Here is a 20,217-nt window from a genome sequence, read left to right as displayed (position 1 = left end):
ACACTTCTTCAAGGTTTCGTTTTCTCCCTTTTGTTTTTTTTTTCTTTCCTCTTACAACATTTAAAATACGATGTTTTATTACATTCCGGCTTTTCCGTTACGACGTGATTATTTTTATAAACGTTTGACGTAATTTTTTCCATAAGGTGAATGCTAATTAATATACAAATCGTCAAAACTGAGTCTTACAAATTTTAACATCACCACCCCAACACATAGTTTTTGCACATTAGTATCCATTGAATTCATAATCCACATTCCAAAAGATCTTAAACAAAAGTTAGTGTGACCTTGGTGTTTAGTTTTGAAGTTATTAAAATACTTTTAGTTTACTTATAAAATTTCTATTCTAATAAAAGTTGGTGTAAATTCGACATCACTCACATTTCATAAAACTAAGATGTCACAAATAATCATCACAATAATGGTAAAATGTCATGGTTTGTTATTATCCACAATCAAAACAAAAATTATGCATAATAATTAATAAAAAATTTACAATCAAATTCAAAGAAATAACAAGAAACTTCACAAATCAAACAACCACACTTTAACCATTGTTAGTTAATCACACAATAAAACTTATAAACAAGTGCCAAAATCAAAACAAACAAAGCTTGGTGACCAACTGAAATAATCACAGGTACAGGAACAGGTGGAGGATTATACATAAACGCCATTGAAACACAATCATCTCCTTCACCTTTGAAAACTGGCCTTCCCATCACATGCTTATATCTCCCTTCACTCCATCTCTGCAACCGATCACCAATGGTGATCACCAACGCGCCTTTCTCAGGACAAAACGACACCAAACCTTTCTTCGAGTAGACATGAAACTCGGATCCATTGCATACGTGAACACATAGCGTGTGTGAATGTTGGGATCCTCTTATCAGCATCCGAATCATGTCGTATTTTAAAGCGTTCGTTTGGTGATTTTCGTTATGGTTTGTGTTTGGATCCTGATGGTGCTTGTAGAAGTAGCAAATGGTTTCGGCAGTTTGTTTGTTGCTTGCTTTAGCATCGTGAGGTACTGATATTGTTCCTTGGGTGTTGTTGAGTAGAAACTTCAGGATGATTTTGCATATCTTCTCGATTTCGGACGTTAGGATCTCCACGTTTTCGCTGTAAGTTTGATTCTTGCAAATGTTAGATTCATGTTATGAATTTGAAATAATGAATGATATGATAATTTCTCGATTCATGTCATCTTTTTTGTTGCAAGTTTAATTTGTGCAAATGTTCAATGACTAGATTCGTGTTATGAATCTGAAATCCATTATCATCATCCTCAGTAAATCCCACCAATGAGGGTAAGATGTAAACAGACTTATCTCGAATAAAGAGGCGGCTTTCAATGAGACCCCCAGCTCAATAGTAGTTTTGCTTAAGCCTTGGACCTAAGACACATAACACGTAGCAAATCGGTACAAAGACCGATTGGTGCATGTACTCCATTGTCTTTCGGCTAGCAACGCCACCACATGATGCATGATTAACAGTCCGCCGCTTTTAACATTATTTTTACGAAATTAGTAAAATAACGTTAAAGTTAGTGCAATTTCACTAAGCGCCTACACATATATACATTATATGCGCACACCACAGGCGGACAGGGGCGTAACCAGAATTTTTTTTTCTTCGGGTTCGGAATTTTTCCAGGATTCGATTTAAAGGATTTTATGGGTTCGTGGCGAAATTTCTAAAAGTGCGATGTCAAAATATAACATTAATTTTTTTTTTTTGGTACGGTTTCGGCCGAACTCATACCCTCTATGTAGCTACGCCCCTGTAAGCGGGACATTATGAATTTGAAATTACGAATGATAATTTCAGGATCATGTTATCATTTTTGCTACAAGTTTAATTCGTGTATATGTTCAACGTCTCAATTCGTGTTAGAGGGTGTTTGGGGTTTGAGTTTTGAAAATAGATTATGCGTTTTGAATAATCAGAATCAGATAATTAACTAGATAATTAACTGTAACAAAACGTGATGTTGAAAGATAGTGTTTGAATTTGATTGTGTTGCTTGATATCACAATAATCAGATAATCAACTATTTGAGTGTTTGGCAAATATATATTTAAAAAAATAAACAAGTGAAAATCCTTTTCTAAACGCAAATAATCATTTTTTGGAAAACTGCGTTTTGTTGCAGTAGGGGGGGGGGGGGGAGCTGCTTTTGGAAAACTGCGTTTTGTAACTTTCTAAACGCAAATAATCAATTTTTTAATTTTTTTACCCAAACACTCAAAACTGATTATTTACAATTTCAAAACTCAATAATCTAAAAATCTCCTTCAAAACTCAACCTCAAACACCCTCTTAGTAATTTTTAAATTTTGAATGATATGATTTGAGAAGAGATTATTAATAATCACCTGAAATTTGATATCTGAAGAGGCAAAACTGCATCCAATTTCTTCCTAAAAGCATCATCTCTACACCACGCAAATTCTTCACATGTTTCCTTTTCTTCACCATAAAACTCCACAAAACCGTACATCCGATCACCAGATCTGGACATAACCGCCTTCTTCTCCGGCGACAACTCGAATATTCCCGCACCATAACTCGAAACATAACGAACAAGTTGATCTGATATCCCATGGTTCACAAGCTCAAAACAACCTGTCCGTGCAATCACCTCACAATTCTCAGCATTGACATCACCTTCAATCGAATCCAGAAATCTGTAATCGAGTTTCGGAAGGTTCTGGATCTTAGATTTTTGTCTAGGAGAGACGCGATCCGGTAGGATAAGATCAGGTACACGAAGCGAGTGGTGAAGAAATTCAGTCAGAAACTCGTCGTTAGCGACTGAAGAGCGGCGGCCTGAGGCTATTGGTGATGGCGGTGGGGCTCGAAACTCGACCGAATTGTGATGGAGTGATTCAGGCCAGGTTGCCATGAGGGAGGGGTTTGAAAAACTGTTTTAAGCTTGATGAGATCAATCAGGTAGTGATAGTATTAGTTGTTAATATATCTGTGTTTTGAAATGATTATTTTAATGATTTTGAGAGCTTTATGACTGTAAAGAGAGTAAAGGATGAAGTAGCAATGATGGCATTTTTTTTCATCTTTGCTTTTCCGGTGATGCTGGTGGCCCGAAAATGGCGGGGATTATGGCAATTGGTGATGACAGTGTACATTGGGTTGGGTTGGGCTACTTGAAGTAGTATGGGCTTAGGTTGAAGTTATGGATTTTAAAGCCCATCGTTTTCAGCTAGATTAAGTATTCGATTTCGGAGTAGTTATGGGCTTATGGCAGCGTCCAAGTTTCCAACACTTATCATTGTTTATTAGAGTTAAATGCGATTTTAGTCCATGTGGTTTGAGCCATTTTATCAGTTTACTCCAAAGGTTTCATTTTTTGTCTGTGTGTCCAGAAGGTTTCACCGTTGCTATTTTAGTCCATTGTGTTAATTTCATCCATTTTTTCTGTTAACGAGAAGGCCAATTCGGTCATTTTATATGTAATTCTGTTAACTAGAAAGACAATTCGGACACATAAAATGACCGAATTGTCTTTCTCGTTAACATAATAAATGGATGAAGTAAACCTAGTGGACTAAAATGACAATTGAGAAACTTTTTTGGACCCACAGACGAAAAATGAAACCTTTGAAATAAACTAGCAAAATGGCCCAAATCACAAGGACTAAAACAACATTTAACTCGTTTATTTATTAGATTCAATATGACTATATAGTTGGATTTCTTTGAGCTAAATATTAATTAAAAAAATGTCAATTATGTCTTATGTAAATGTATTATCATATAATTTATAAATCTTAATTACTAACTATTTAATATTTTCATTCTATTACATGGATTTCCAATCTATTTAATATATATTTATAACCTGGGCATTTTAAGTGCAGGAGAAAATGAGCATTTTAAGCTATATGTCAATGAGATTCACTTCTGAACACTGGTTTAAATGATTTGTGCAGCTGTGAGCTAGAGCTACTTGATAGCGGCTAGTTAAAAGCTCGATTTTAGAGTTAATAGCCAAAATGGTCCCTGAGGTTTGCTCACTTTTACCACTTTAGTTGAAATTCCAAACTTTTTAAATCTGGGTCCCTGAGGTTTGCATTTTTTTGCCATTTTAGTCCAAATTTCAAAAAAGTCAAATTTTATCAATTTTTTACTGAAATTTGTCTTTATCCTTATTACAAACAAGGGCAAAATTGTCATTCTATATTATTATTAAACAATTTAGGGTTAGGTTTACATGAAATTGGGGAAAGGAGTTTAATCGACTTACTGGCTTAGGTTTGTTGCAACGATGGAATCAACGACCTGGGTTTTGTGTGGTCCATGATGTGCGAATCTGCGTCGGAGCTCCACATGTGCATACCACCATTGTTAGGGTTTAAAGCAGGTTGAGGAAGGAAGAAGAAGATGGGGTTTGAGTAGGGTTTGATCGAAACAGGGGCTTTTAAGGGTTTTTTTTTTTATTTTCTTTAATATAAATTATTTAATAATAATATAGAATGATAATTTTGCCCTTGTTTGAAATAAGGATAAAAACAAATTTCAGTAAAAAAATTGATAAAATTTGACTTTTTTGAAATTTGGACTAAAATGACAACAAAATGCAAACCTCAGGGACCCAGATTTAAAAAATTTTGAATTTGGACTAAAGTGGCAAAAGTGAGCAAACCTCAGGGACCATTTTGGCTATTAACTCTCGATTTAACTGAGTTTAAACAGTCTTAAGTCTTAATTAAAGCTAATTTAATTAACGAGCTTGAGTTTAAGTTTAACATGCCAAAGAATTTAATTCTATATTATATTGTTCCCGTTGTTGCTAACCGTCTTTTGGGCTAATTACAGCCGTTCAAAGTCATCAACTTTTAATCTCAGCCGTATAAAGTCTCTAAATTCCTTCTAGAAGCAGCAGTTCACGGCAGTTCAGCACTCTCTCACCCATGATCTTGCGGTTTCCTGCAGTTTATCAAGATGCACCAATCAGAAATGCAGGTTGCAATGCGGTTTAAAATGTGTTCCTTATTTTCAGGGACTTAGTGGGTAGTGGACACTTAACTGCATATTTTGGTGGCTATATAATACAAGTTCAGGTAGTGTAAACTTCTGTCTTTTTTTCGCTTTTCCTATATTCATACAGCAACACATCTACAGCAATGGATATCAGATGACTTCGTGGACATTTATGAAGACGATGAGTCTGCAATGAAAGTAAGTTGGAATGTAAATTATTAGTTAGCAAAGCATACAGGAAGATTGAAATGTTAAGAATTCTAAGCTTTTTTTGCAGTTGAGTTCCAATGCAACAACCAAGAAAATTGATATTGAAATGTTTAGCCTAGAGAAAGATTCTTCTATGGTACCTTTTTTATAGTGCATATTTATAAACTGCTATCTAAATGTGGATGGTTTCTAATTGTTTGTGAATTGCACCAAATATTTAGTCTTCTAATATATGGTAGCAATTGTAATTTTTTCAGCTGGGTTTTAATGCAATGACACCGAAGAAGAATCAAATATGCAGCCCAATGAAAGATTCTCCGAAGGTATCGTTTTAAGTCACAGCTAATGTATAAAAATTGTTTTGATATTTAGTCTGATTTGTTAAATTCTATCAATTTATTGTTTCAGACGGACAGTGGAAGTGGAGAGATCATTTCATATGGACAGTATTTTAGTCCATTCAAATCTGAAATGCATAGGGAGGTTATTGAACAGGTGGTGTTTTTTTAAAATAAAGTTTTAATTGCATAAGTGTATCATGATTGTTTCACACCTATATGTTTTTTTTTTAAAATGTATTATACTAATGTTTTTAGTTCTTGTAGTTTCAGAATATAGAAAAAACAAGCTAAAAGAAAGCATGCGCTCCTAACTTGGAAATGGGATGAGGTCATTGATATTACCCAAAGTGAAGATTCGAATGGTCAGAAAGATGATTTTAAGGCAAAACAACAAGATGATTTGGAGTCTAAGTTAAGTGATACAGCAGACTCTTTGGATAGTCCATTGAAAAGATCAAAGATTCCACGTATAACTAAAAATTGCAACGATCATGTTGGATGGGTTGCATTTTAAGTTTACTCAGTTTAAGTCCTGTTTTGTCATAGTCATCTTTTATGTTTTTCCTTTCAAGTCAGTGTTTGTTAAGGTTTGTTTGTTCAACTATTTTTAGTTTAAATGTAGTTTCCTTTTTTCAATTGATTTTTCTATGTTTTATATGTTAACTATATTACATATTACATAATGTGTTAACATCAAAATCAACCAATCAGTTAGATTAAGTTTTCCTAACACATAGTTGGTCTACAGTTTTAGTAACACACAAATCAATTTAACACGTAACAACTTATTGTTTTTGTTACTATTATAATAAGTTTTAGCATATATGTTGATGATTAATTGTTTATTTAATAATAAACATTACTGTTATGAATAAAAAAGAAGATGTAAGTAGCGGTTTTCACCAATTTGTATGTATGTTTATAAAGGTTAAATGTTCTTTTACTTTCAAAATACTTAAAAAAAAGTCCAGATATGCATAACTTCAACAGTTATATAAGAAGTTACCTATAATTCATAGAAAAACAAACTAGAAAATTAAGTACCCAATAATATCCTGTTTCATGTTAACAAATTCCGTGTTCTCAAACAAGAGGCCTATTTAGGTATTTAAAAAATATTTAGTCCTTCATAGGTTTTTTTAAAATAATAAATTTTCTATTGTTTAGAGCGAAAATTCAAAATAGCATTCAGTTATATAAATAACAACGGGAAAAGAATAAGATATTTTGAAAAAAAACCTATAAAAAAGACGGTTATACTGAATTAATGTCGAAGTCAGCCTTCTTAGTCACGTTACCATGATCATCGGGCCACTAAGCCATGATCAAGTAACTACCTTAGGTTTTTAGAAATTAATATAATCGTTCGGTTATGTTAAGTTTATTTCTAAGTCAGTCCACTTACCCACTTGTCATGATCCTTGCTCACTAACCCATGATTGAATAACTACCTAAGTTTTACTCAATAAATGAACTGTTCTCATTAAAAGTCGGACATGTAGCTCTATATAAGATATCACTAATATCACTAAAATTCATGTATTACTGTATTTCTAGATTCTAATATCAGAAACTAACGAGTTATGAAAAAGTTGAAGGGGTGCCTCTACTCAACCTCTGAGTCGAACACTAAGTTGCCTGACCTTGGTCCTGACTTAATAATGTCAGAGATACTGCCAAGACTTCCTGCAAAATGTGTAGGTCGTGCAAAGAAGGTATGTAAAGAATGGTTGTCATGTATATCGTCGAAGGAGTTTGTCATGATGCACTGTAGACATATGAGTAAGGGGTCTAGACAAAAAATTCTTAGTATCGGACAGGAATCATGCTTTATTTCCAGCACGGGTGTTGATTTAGTCGATGAGAAAACCATGATTACCCTACCGTTTCATGTTCGCCCTTCTGATGTGTGGATTTTATCAAGCTTGAATGGGCTTTTATGTGTTTGTTTACGCAATACGTTTGAAATGCTTATTTGGAATCCGTTGATCCGTAGCTGCATCAACATATCTGATTCTAAGTCTTATGGTTTTTTCAAAATCTATTCCGATGCTGTTGGCCTATACATCGATTCCTCTAATGATTACAGAGTTTTACATATAAAACGTGGTCGTTTTACAGTTGATGTTATGGCTTATTCAAGGAGGACCAGTCATTGGAAGAGAATACCGTTTTTACAAAAAAGGCATTACCATACTAATGGTTATGTGTGGTCGGGGGGGGGGGGGACTTTTTGTGAGGATGGTTTATATTTTACTGTATTCCAGTTTTGGCTTGCTGGTGATATTGTCATAATTCGATTTGATGTGAATACAGAGACGTTTTCAGAAATAAGGTTTCCATATGTTGGCAATGGTGAAACATGCCAGGGGAACTTGGTTAATATGAATAACAAACTTCACGTGTTTGTTAGTCATGGGTTTATAGATATGGCTGTGGATCTATGGCGTTATGAAGGTGAGCATTGGACAAAGGTCATGATGTTTCTGAAGATCAGTTATATTCCAACGCCAGTTTGGTGCTCAATTACACATGTTAGTTCAGAAGAAAAGTGTTTTGTGATGACAGATTGGGGTGAGGTTTATGAAATCGATTTGAACAAGAAGACATGTGATCTTTTCATACCAAGCGATTGGAATCATGCTATACGAACAACAATGTATGTGGAAACTATTGTGCCGGCAAGTCTTCAGTAATACATGTTGTTTGCTAATCCTTTTTTTTTTCTTTTTGCTTCGAAATGTTTGTTGAATTTTGAAAAATTCCTTCATCGGATGTAATGTTCTTTTTTTAGTTAATGTTTGCTTTTTACTCTACTATTTGTTTGTGTATTATTTGTTTATAAAGAATTGCTTATATATTATGTTTAGATAAATATAAAATTATATTTTTAATTGTTATTGTATTCCAATGTCAGTACACATAAAAGTTTTTAATAAATATGTTTTCATTAGTGGAAAAAAAAGTTTTATCAAATAGTTTAATATTTTTGTTGATACGTTTACAGAAGTTCAGCTTTGTTTATAAAAAATTCAAATGAAAATTTAGCTGGTATATAAAACTTATAGGTTTAGTAACTGATTATGCAGTTATTTTAAAAATATTTTCAGTTTAGCCCACTTTCCCACTATCCCATGATTTATTAACTGTCTGAATTAATATTAACTTCCATGAGAAATTTTCGGATATTAGCTCTATATAATGTAGTTCTATGACTTTACAGTGTCGCTTTCTTTCTTCGTACTTTGTTTATCATAAAAATCATCATATTGAGTAGCTTTGGAGAGCCAGTTGGAGAATTAAGGTATGTTTTCCTAATCTCTTTAGTTCATCTTTTTTCTACAAATCAGTTTGAATGTGTGTTTGCTTTTTTAGTTTAAACAATAGAATCAAAACCATTTAGGTGTTTGATATGTGTTCAAATACATGTAGACCGATGTCTTATTAAATGTGAACATTCTACCAGTGTCAGATCAAAGCTAAGCACACTTAAGTGTTATATCTAAAACACAGTCTGTAACTTATATGAAAAACATAAATTGTGCAAATTATACCTTTAAATTCAAACAATTTTTTATTAAAGCAAACACATAGGCATAATAAGAAGTATGAATCAGTGGTTAGAAAGACTTACAGTGCCATAATTTTTTATTAAGAGCATGGGTTGCAAGATGCACAATATGTCCGTAAGCTGATTCAAACTCTCAAGGATAAGCCTAGCTTCTGTCTTTCATATGATCCCTCCTGTTAGCACATTAAAATAGACAAAACCTTACTACTGATTCAATGATGTAGTCATAATCATAAGAAATAAAACTTACAAAGTGTCTGCCAAGTTTTGGATCCAACTCAGCCCCCATTTGTTTATGTTCTAGAGCTTATCTACGCCATGTCTTTAACTCGGTGGTACTATATTGAGGACAACGAAAAATCCTAAGCCCATCAATCTACCGAAACACAGATCTGGCATGTTTGCATAACTGAAGGCCTAAATTCCGAATAACTCTAATCGAATATGAATAAGCATAATAACATCAATCCACAACCGTTAACCCTAAAATTGCCTTAATACAGTTCTGACATGTTTGAATAACTCAAACCCTAAAATCCGGAGGTTATTTATCAAATATGAAGATCCACATCCATTAACCCTGATCGATAATCAAAGAAGGTATTAATCGAATATGAAGAACCCTAGTCAAACAAAATAGTATGATGTATAATATGCTAGGGTTTATAGAGGTAAATACCTTGAAATTTTGAATCGATTGAACTGATGATAAGTATGACGGAGAAGAATGGAGTGTACACAAGTATAACCATGGTGAATGGCCGTGGAAACTGTTGATGTCTCGATGAATACGGGATGCAGAGATGAGCGACTTGGACAAGAAAGAGGGATGAATTCATCGCATATGTGGTTAGGGTTGAGTTAACTGCCGTTATGTAGTATCCGTTTCTTAATTTGGATTATCCGTATTCTGTATCCAAACCGGCCCGTCTCATGTTTACCTGATCCGGTTTGATAACCTGGCCCAAAATGCAAATGTGATATATCTGGCCCATATTGATACAAATTCGTACTTTAGTTTGTAATAATTGTTTTATTGTTATTAGTTAACATATTTTTGTTGATTTATTTTTTATTTTTAATATTTTTATTATCCTATATTGTGATAATACATGTTTTCTTTGTTAGTTATAATTTTGTATAAATATTCAAGACCTATTATTAGTATTTATCTTATGCTTGAAACTTACGATGATTTAATTTATTTTTCTTTGTAAATTGTGTTTTTAGATAAAAGCGGTATGTCGTGCCTTCCATTTTTATTAGTAATGTTGGATATAATTGCAAGACTTCCACCAAAAAATGTTGCTCATTGTAAGCTTGTCTGCAAGGAGTGGTTAGATTTCATTTTAGATCGTAAGTTTGTAAGGGCTCATTGTCATTACATGCGTGCATCGGCTGATAAAAAATTGTTGATGGTTGGTTGGAAGACTATCGAAGTACATTCCTTAAATTATAAGTCCCCGGGATTTATTTTACCAAGAGGTGTTACCCGCCCGTTCTATGCTCATCCTTCTAGAATGTTTTTTTGGCAAGTTTGGATGGTATGTTGTGTGTTTGTCTCCAAAACACTTGTGAGTTGGTTGTTTGGAATCCATTGACGACTAGGTTCAAGAAGTTGGCAAATTCTAATTCGCAAGGTTTCTACAAAGTTGATAGTGATGCTTTAGGATTTTTTGTTGACTCTTCTGATGATTACAACATTTTACATATTAAACGTAGACGAGGTACAATGACCGTTTATATTTATTCGATGGAGCTGAATTCATGGAGTACTGTACGCTTCCTAAAACACCTCCCGTACCACCATTATACCTACCTTTGGTCGCCAACAACTTTGTGTGGTAGTGGTTTATATTTTGTCGTTACCCAATGCCATGGTCGTTTAGATGGATTGACGGTTATTCGTTTTGATGTGAATTCAAAGTCGTTTTCTGAATTATGTTTCCCTAATGTATATGACGATGAAGTTAGTGGAAGTTTAGTTAACATAAACGAGGAGCTTCATATGTATGTTTGTATCGGAAACTATGACTATAGACGAGAAATTGTATTGTGGAGGCTTAAAAATAAAAGTTGGATGAAGGTTTTTGCATATCCTTATAAGTTGTGGATGCCATTATCAACTATGTGTTCTTTCACATACTACAATTTGCTAGGGACATGTCTTGTTATAACGAAATTTGGAAAAGTGATTGAAATTGATTTGCAACGGGATCATCTAGGTTATTTCTGCCGTATGTTTTTCTATAGGCAAATGCATGGTGCGGTTTACACAGAGACCATAGCTTCCCCGGATTATTAGTTTGAGAAAGTTTTATCTTGTAATTTTCGTAACTTTGAGTTTAAGTGTTACCTTGTAGTTGTCATAATGTTTCTTTTGTTGTTGCTTCTATTTTGGTAATTTGATGTTGCAATTTTTAAAGTTTTGGTTGTCCTTGAGATATTATATATGTTACTAGCATTTTATGTTTTGTGTGACATTATAATTGACTCTTGTCATGCTTTTCTAAAGATATATGTATCAGAAGGTGTTGATATGAGTGCACCTATATCAACTGATTCCGATTCAATTTCTTCGGTCCCTTCGCATGAAACGTCAGCATCTACACGTGTTGAATGTCGTAGGGGCCGTGGTCGTATGGGCCGTCCTCGATTGCGGGAGCGACTTCCTGTTGTGACGCCTGATGTTGCATCCTCACAACGGTGTTCTTACGGTGTGGTTATCTATGTTCTTGTATTTCTTATGATTTTTTTCATATGCTAACACCCCTTATTGTTCGTTTGTTATGGGGTTTGCATGTTTATATTTACCATGTAAACCCTTTAAACCTGTTAGTGCTACTGTTGCTGTGTATGCAGTTGGTAGTTCTAGCAGAAATGTGGTACGCTATATGCGTATGCCAAATGAAAATGTGCAACCTTCTCCGATCACTTCAATTTCGGATTCATTTGCGGTTATACGTACCACTCAGGAAAATATATCTTCTAATGCAACGACTGAAGTTGGGCGTAGACGGACGGGCCAAATGGGTCGTCCTCGATTACGTGATCGCCCTTCTGATTTAACATGTGAGGCTACAAGTACTCAAAGACGTTGCAATGGTACGCTTGATTGAGTTCTCATGTTTGTTATGTGTTTTCACCCAATAGCACCTATGATTTGATATTATGTGGGTTAAGCCTTTTAAATTGAATAGGTTTATTGTTATCTTTGCTTTTTTTAGTTGATCGTATCAACAGAGGCGTTGTGCATTATACCAGTAGAACAAATGGAGCTGTGCAATCTTCATTAGGTTCAACGGTTTCACAAACATCTGGATGTCTACATTCGAATCAGGTGGAAGTACCTTCCCGTGCAAACGTCTTTCAAGACGAAAACAGACATCGTAAACATCATATTTTTTAGTGTGATACTTTGTATATATGAACACCTTATATGACATTGATAGTGTTTGCTTACACTTTACTTACCTTTTTTAGGGCGATGTCCGTCGTATTGTGATATCGGTGATGCAAACCATAGTTGTGTTCATTGTGGAGCTATGCTTTGGTATGAGGAACGAACTATTAAAAGTTTAACTCCTCGTGTTCCAAGTTTTTCATTATGTTGTAGTGAAGGAAAGGTTTGCTTGCCATTTCTTCGACATCCTCCTCAAATGTTGGGTCGTCTTCTTGATTACAATGGGGAATCACGATCTCGAGTGTTTAGAGAAAACATAAAGCTTTTAAATGCGATGTTTGCATTTACCTCAACCGGTGGGAGAATATCTACGGATTTAAATGATGGTCGTGGGCCTTATACATTCCGTTTGAATGGCCACAACCATCATAATATTGGATCATTGTTGCCTATGCATCCTGATGGACGCCCTAGATTTGCTCAATTGTACGTTTATGACACGGAAAATGAGATTGATAATCGCTTTTATGCTTTGCGAAATTGTGTGTCACCAACGTCTGATCAAGTCATCCTACGCACATTAGTGAATGACTTGCTGTTGATGCTTGATGCGAACAATGCATTGGTGCAGGCTTTTAGGATGGCACGTGAAAGGTTTAATGACAACTCAATGCAACCTCTTACGCTTCGCTTGCTTGGTACGCGAAATAGAAGAGAAGGACAATATTCTTTGCCTATTGTTCCTGAAGTGGCTGCATTGATTCCAGGTGACGGAAATCCTACGGACTCACGTGATATTATTATTGAAGAACGTGGTAGTCGTAGTGCAAAGCGTATATCTGAATTGCACCCAAGTTTTATGGCGTTGCAGTATCCTTTGTTGTTTCCGTATGGAGAAGATGGATTCCATCTTAATATTCCTCTATGTAATATATCTGCATCAAGTAGGCGGCAATCGGTTTCATTAAGAGAATATTATTCTTACCATTTACAACTTAGGAGGAATGAAGGTAAGACATTACACAAATCTGGCCGTTTATTTCAGACGTATGTTGTGGACTGTTATTCAGCTATCCTTGAACATGAGATGAATTGGTTTAAACAAAACCAAAACACTATTCATTCGGATTTGTATAATGGTTTATATGATCGTATCACTGATGGTGAAACAAGTTGTGAAGCAGTTGGTCGACGTGTTATCTTGCCAGCAACATTTGCCGGTGGGCCAAGATATATGATTCAACAGTATCAGGATGCAATGGCTATTTGTCGTTGGGCCGGGGCTCCGGACCTTTTTATTACTATGACATGCAATTCAAAATGGCCGGAAATTACCCGACACATTCAAGCAGCAACCCCTGGTATGAGTGCATCCGACCGCCCGGACATTGTTGCCCGTGTTTTCAAAATTAAACTTGATGAACTTATCAAAGACATAAGGAAAAGGAATATTTTTGGACACACGAAAGCAGGTTTGTTACTAGCATTTCCATTGTTTAAATATTATACGATTTTTTTTTTATTCTATAGCTAGGTTTAATATTTGTTTTGGTCATTTTTTTAGTTATCTATACAATCGAGTTTCAGAAACGAGGACTTCCACACTCTCATATTCTGCTTTTTTTACAACCTGAAGATAAGATTAATACGGTTGACAATATCGATAAATATATATCTGCTGAGCTTCCTTCGGAGGTGGAAGACCCTATAGCTTTTGGTATTGTTCGTACGCAAATGATGCATGGTCCATGTGGTTTGCTCAACCCTTCAAGTCCTTGTATGCATAACGGTGTATGTAGTAAAGGGTACCCAAAGAATTATTGTGAGGAGACATTCATCCGAAATGATGGTTGGCCGTGTTATAAGAGGCCCAATAATTCAAGAGTTGTTAAAGTTGGTTCTCAAGATATTAAGCTTGATAATCGGTATGTTGTTCCTTATAACCGTGAATTGTTGGTGAAATATGGTTGTCACATTAATGTCGAGTGGTGCAACCAAGGGATGTTAGTCAAGTATCTTTTTACTTATATAAACAAAGGTCCAGATCGTGCAACTGTGGTTTTGGAAGGTGCTCAAAATAGGACAACGTTTGCGTCCTTATTACATAATGAAAATGAAATTGAGGAATATTTAAATTGTCGATATATATCTTCTATTGAGGCATGTTGGAAGATTTTTGAATTTGAAATGAAGTACCGTGATGTTGCTGTTGAGCGATTACCTTTTCATGAGGAAGGGTGTAATAGAGTGTATTTTCATGATAATGATGAGGTTGAGGAAGTTGCCCAACGTGCTACAGCTAGCATGTCAAAATTTACTGAATGGATGCGTGCAAATGAAAGGTTTCCGCATGGTCGTTCTTTGACATATGTAGAGTTTCCATCAAAGTTCACTTGGCATGAAAAGGAGAAGGAGTGGTTGCCACGACATAGGACGGTTTGTATTGGCCGCATTTATTATGTGAGCCCATCGATGGGTGAAAAGTATTACCTCCGTATGTTATTAAATGTTCAACGTGGGCCATTAAGCTTTAAAGACATTCGTACGATTGATGGTGTTGAGCATCCAACTTATATGTCTGCTTGCAATGCGTTGGGTTTGTTAGGATATGATGTTGAGTGAGTAGATTCAATACGTGAAGCTTCTCAATGGTAGCTGGGGAATCAACTTCGTGATTCATTTGTCTGCATTCTATTGTTTTGTACGGTTAGTGATCAACGGAGGTTATTTTTTGATTGTCTACCTTACTTATCAGATGATATTGCTTACAATCGACGCACAATGCTGCAGAATGATGATGTGGTATTCACAGATGAAGAGATTCTCAATTATACATTGATTAAGATTGAAAGAGTTTTAATTGGTCATGGTAAAAGTTTATTAGATTTTCCTAATTTGCCTCAAATTGATCGTCAATTGGTTGATACTATGGAAAATCGGTTGATTATGGCTGAGCGCACCTTCAATATTGAAGAAGAAATGACGCTTTTTCATGATTTATTTCGTGGATTGAATGCTGAACAAAGGGAGGTGTTTGATTATGTATGTGATTGTGTTGATAGACGGACGGGTGGTGCTGTTTTTATTTTTGGTAGCGGAGGGACGTGAAAAACGTATTTATGGAAGACTCTCATTTCCTGTTTTCGTTCACGTGGCCAAATCGTCTTGTCTGTTGCTTCTTCTGGGATTGCCTCTCTTCTACTACCTGGTGGTCGTACAGCGCATTCGCGTTTTAAGATTCCCTTTGAACTTGATAAGGATTCTTGCTGCTCGATTGATGTTGAGACGGATCTTGCTGGGCTGATTAATGATGCTGCGCTTATAATATAGGATGAGGCACCGCTACAGCATCGTTATGCATTTGAAGCGGTTGACCGTACTTTTAGAGATATTTGTCGAAATAATATACCTGGTGCAGACCGTCGAGTATTTGGAGGGAAATGTGTCGCTCTTGGAGGAGACTTTCGACAAATTCTTCCTGTTATTCCGCTTGCTCCGCGTAGTGAGATTGTTGTTTCGGTTGTGAATAAGTCATCGACTATATGGGGTGCGTGTAAGGTGTTTTCTTTAACAATTAATATGCGGTTGAATAGTTCAAGTGTTAATGACGATGTTGTAATACAGCATCGAGATTTCAATAAGTGGATTTTAGATATGGGGTCTGGTCGTCTTCCTGCAATTTCGCTAGACGGGGAAGATGAGAGAACTTGGATTAATATACCTCGCGATCTATTGATTCATGTTTCAGATAATCCTATTGAATCAGTTGTTTCAGATACATTTCCTAATATAGAAGAACGATTCACTGATGTTTCTTACCTACAGGAGCGCTGTATTTTATCATCGACTAACAATGAGGTTGATACGATTAATCTACATGTTCTTGATAAGTTGCCAGGTGACAATCATGAGTTATTTAGTCTCGATTCCATTTGTGCAAGTACAAATAATATTGAAGAAATGCAGGCTATGTATCCTACGGAGTTTCTTAATACTTTACAGTTTTCTGGCTTACCGAATCACATATTAAAGTTAAAGGTTGGGGCACCAATCATATTGCTACTAACTTGAATCTCAAGAAAGGATTGTGTAATGGGACCCGTTTAGTGGTTACTCAAATAAGTCATCGTGTTATTGAGGGCGTTATTATTACGGGTACGCATGTCGGAGAAAGAGCTTTTATTTCTAGAATCGATATGACTCCAACTTCTACATGTTGGCCTTTCCACTTTAGGAGAAGACAGTTTCCCGTGAAACTATGTTTTGCTATGACAATTAATAAAAGTCAGGGCCAAACATTTAAACATGTTTGTGGTTACTTGGTAAAGCCTGTTTTTTCACATGGTCAACTTTATGTGATTGCCTCCCGTGTTACATCTCGAGCTAGTCTACGATTTTATGTTGATAAAATGATGGCAAGTGTTCTAACCAATTAACAAGAAATGTTGTTTATAAGGAAGTTTTTTATAACTTACCTTTGATGTCAAGTGATGCATTGGTCTAAGTGTTTTGTATGTTGTTATTGAGAAGTGGAATTGCTACCGTGTACGCTTCTATAAAGGTAGCATATTATGTCTCTCTTACTTGAACACTTGTATTTAATGTTTACTTACTTTATATACTGGTTTGGTTAACTAAATATGCCATTTGTAATTACGTTGTTTTGCATGGTTTTTATGTGTTTGGTTGTTATATATAGATATATATTTCCTTTATGTATATTTTGTTATTAATATAAGCTTTCCATAACATTTTTTGTTTCCATGTTTTAGGTTCTCATAATATAGAATGGGACATCGGTATATTTCAGACTTGATGCCTGGGTCATAAGCCTGTCTTTTTGATAAACAATAAATACATTTTGGAGCCAATATTGATTCATTTTAACGTTATTTGGCAGGTCAGGCCCAAATCATATATCAATTTATGCAACCTTTTATTAAAATCTGGTGCCCTATTAATTTGGTGGCCAAAGCCCAAGCCTCAAAACACTTGGGCTTGGGCTGGCCCTGTTTGTATCATAGCCCAAGACAATTGTCATAGATATTTCAGTTATATATTTTAGACATCCCGAACCAAAATTACGATAACATCGTAATGGGATGTGACTGTTAAAGTTCTACATGCAGTTAGAAAAGGAAAGTTGTCCAACAAACATAACAAAAACATAAACCAGTGAATCCGAAAAAGTTCTACGATTGATATCTAACAAACTTCGAAGTAGACCTTATCACCTGCGACACTTTTTTCTCCCACCAGCTCAAACCTCATCACTTTGTCCTTAGTCATCCCCGCTTCGTCCAGGATATGCTGCCAGTCCGCATACATTATGACATGGTTTTCATCATCCACTCTTCTTGGATCTGTCCTTACATGTAGCGGTACCAGAAACTTAACATGGCCAAATGACAGCGTAGCATTACAGTAGCCATTGATTTGGTGATCCCGAACAAAGTTCTTCGGTATCTGTAAAAATAAATTGTTGGTTTTTGATGTGTGTGAGGTGTTATATAATTTAGATGTATATTTAAGCCCTTTTTACACTTTTAGCCAAGTTTTAAATTTATAAAACACGATATTCACTAACACTAAACACACATATGGGCAAGTGCACCCATCGTGGACGTAGTATAGTGTTGGTAAGATACCGAGGTCGTCCAAGGACACAAAAGCTTTTAGTACCGGTTTATCCTCAACGTCTAATCAAATCAAAAAGTTAGAAAAGATTTTTAAACTAAGAAAATAAAAACTAACTAAATGCTGAAAAATAAAAATAAAATAAAAACAGATAGACAAGATGAATCACTTGGATCCGACTCGTGTATTAGTATAACCTTTGATTATTTTCGCACTTTTGCACTTATTTAAGAGATTATCTTAGTTATTGTAGTAGGCCCCTCTTTTGAAGGCGACGTTACCCTCAACCCAGTAGTTTGAGTCAGCAAGGATACAATCCTAAAGGGGTTGGATTATTGGAAGATAATGAATTAAGTTATTAATGCAAATTGTGGTAGGCCCCGCTTTTGGCGGTGACGTTACCCTCGGCTAAGTAGTCTGAGTCAGCAGGGATACAGTCCTAAATAGCCGGGTTATAGTATTAATAGTAGTTAACTTATGAGGGGGTCAAAGAGTTTGGATCCCCGCCATCCAATACCTATGGGTATTGAAGGAGATCCTACTAAAATTGACCCAGGTCCCTTGCAGGACCTCTAAACGCTGAACAAGGGCAAGACCCTTACCAAACCGTTCCCTTAACCCCCGACCAGGTAGCCAACATACCTCCATATAGACCGTGGAGATATGAATGGTGAAAATCTTTTATTTTATATAGACAGTAAAATAATGCCAAGACACCACGGACAAACGATAAGGAAAGATCACCTTAAACATAAGCAACTAGTTATTAAAGTCATTAATACAAAACCAAATAAAAAGTGCAAAAGATTAAAAATAAAAAGTATTATACTAAACACTTGTCTTCCCCAAGTGATGTAAGAGACTTAGGCAAACATGGCCTTGATTGTCAAGAACTCTTACTATCAATCTTGGATCCCGAGACGACTCACACACTCTACGATGGACAATGGATGATGGTGGTGGATGATGGTGTTATGGTGGTGGTGGGTGGTGGATGAAGTGTGAGAGAGGTGGTGTGCCAAGGGATGAGTTGAAATGAAACCAAGCACTCCTATTTATAGGCTGAACAGAAGGCTGGGCACGGCCCCGTGTCCGCTGGACACGCCCCCGTGCCCGTCTGACACTTTCTCTCTTCATTAATTGTAATTCGCAATTACAATTAATACGCCTGCTGTACTTTCACCACGCCCCCGTGCTCACTGGACACGGCCCCGTGGTGGGCAATGGAAGCTTCTATAGGTTTGTCTTTTCTGCTGCTTCTTGGGCACGGCCCCGTGCTGGCTGAGCACCGGGCGTGTTCAGTCTTCTGTTTTCTCTTCTCTGCTTGGGAGGATGCCGTTGAGGGTTCGGGCAATCCACTTTTGTTCCTTTTCTTGTATTTATGTTAGAATTAGCTGTCTTTTTGCTTCTTTTGTGAATTTGAGCTCATTTCATCCTGAAAATACAAAAGGAAGACAAAAACACTCTTTTTCCAACATTAGTACTCAAAAAGGGTTAGTTTTATGCCTTATTTGATGTAATTTATATGTTGCATTTTACACACATCAGTTTTGTTATTCAATCTCCAACATTATAATGAAAATAAAGTATATTAATAGTTAGTTTTTAATTACCAGCATGTGTGTTTCTATGGAATGGTGTTCAAATTGTTTCTGGTAGTTGGGGCGGCTGTTGTGGTGGCGGTGCTTGGTGCGGTTGCATTGATGTGTAGTGGCTGCGTGAAGTCCGATGCCATCTTTGTTAAATATCAGGACATTGAAGTTAAAGTGCTCTTGTGGAGTGCTTCCCATCCATTGTAAGAGCAGTTGGTAGTCCTCTTCAATGTCATTTTCAACATAAAAGGTGGTCCAACCTGACCCCATGAAACCGACAGCTAATCCTTTTTCATTTCCGGGTGGGAAAGCATAACACACATCGACCTTGCAACTTTGCTTAGGGCCGTGTACTTTAGCAAACAAGTTGTCGATTTTTAAACGCCTCTCGGATAGCAGCCACAGCAAACCATGCGGTAAATCCTTTAGATCTCACATTTCAGAAATGTG

At 35.9% G+C, this 20,217-nt stretch overlaps 1 protein-coding gene across 1 annotated transcript; it reads right to left on the bottom strand.

Annotated features, from left to right (window-relative positions):
- Positions 1-506: 506 nt before the first annotated feature.
- Positions 507-3,112, bottom strand: LOC110886548 (gibberellin 20-oxidase-like protein). The gene is made up of 2 exons (XM_022134359.2): positions 2,388-3,112; positions 507-1,128 (listed from the first exon to the last, which is right to left on the bottom strand). Exons 1-2 carry the CDS (start codon positions 2,915-2,917, stop codon positions 561-563), a joined length of 1,098 nt encoding a protein of 365 aa, XP_021990051.1. The 5' UTR covers positions 2,918-3,112; the 3' UTR covers positions 507-560.
- Between the last annotated feature and the right edge of the window lie 17,105 nt (positions 3,113-20,217).

The sequence above is a fragment of the Helianthus annuus genome, chromosome 10 (genome assembly GCF_002127325.2).
Source record: "Helianthus annuus cultivar XRQ/B chromosome 10, HanXRQr2.0-SUNRISE, whole genome shotgun sequence".
Classification (NCBI taxonomy): Eukaryota; Viridiplantae; Streptophyta; class Magnoliopsida; order Asterales; family Asteraceae; genus Helianthus; species Helianthus annuus.
Note: the sequence above shows the minus strand (reverse complement) of the source record. Positions and strands in the feature narration are given on the sequence as shown.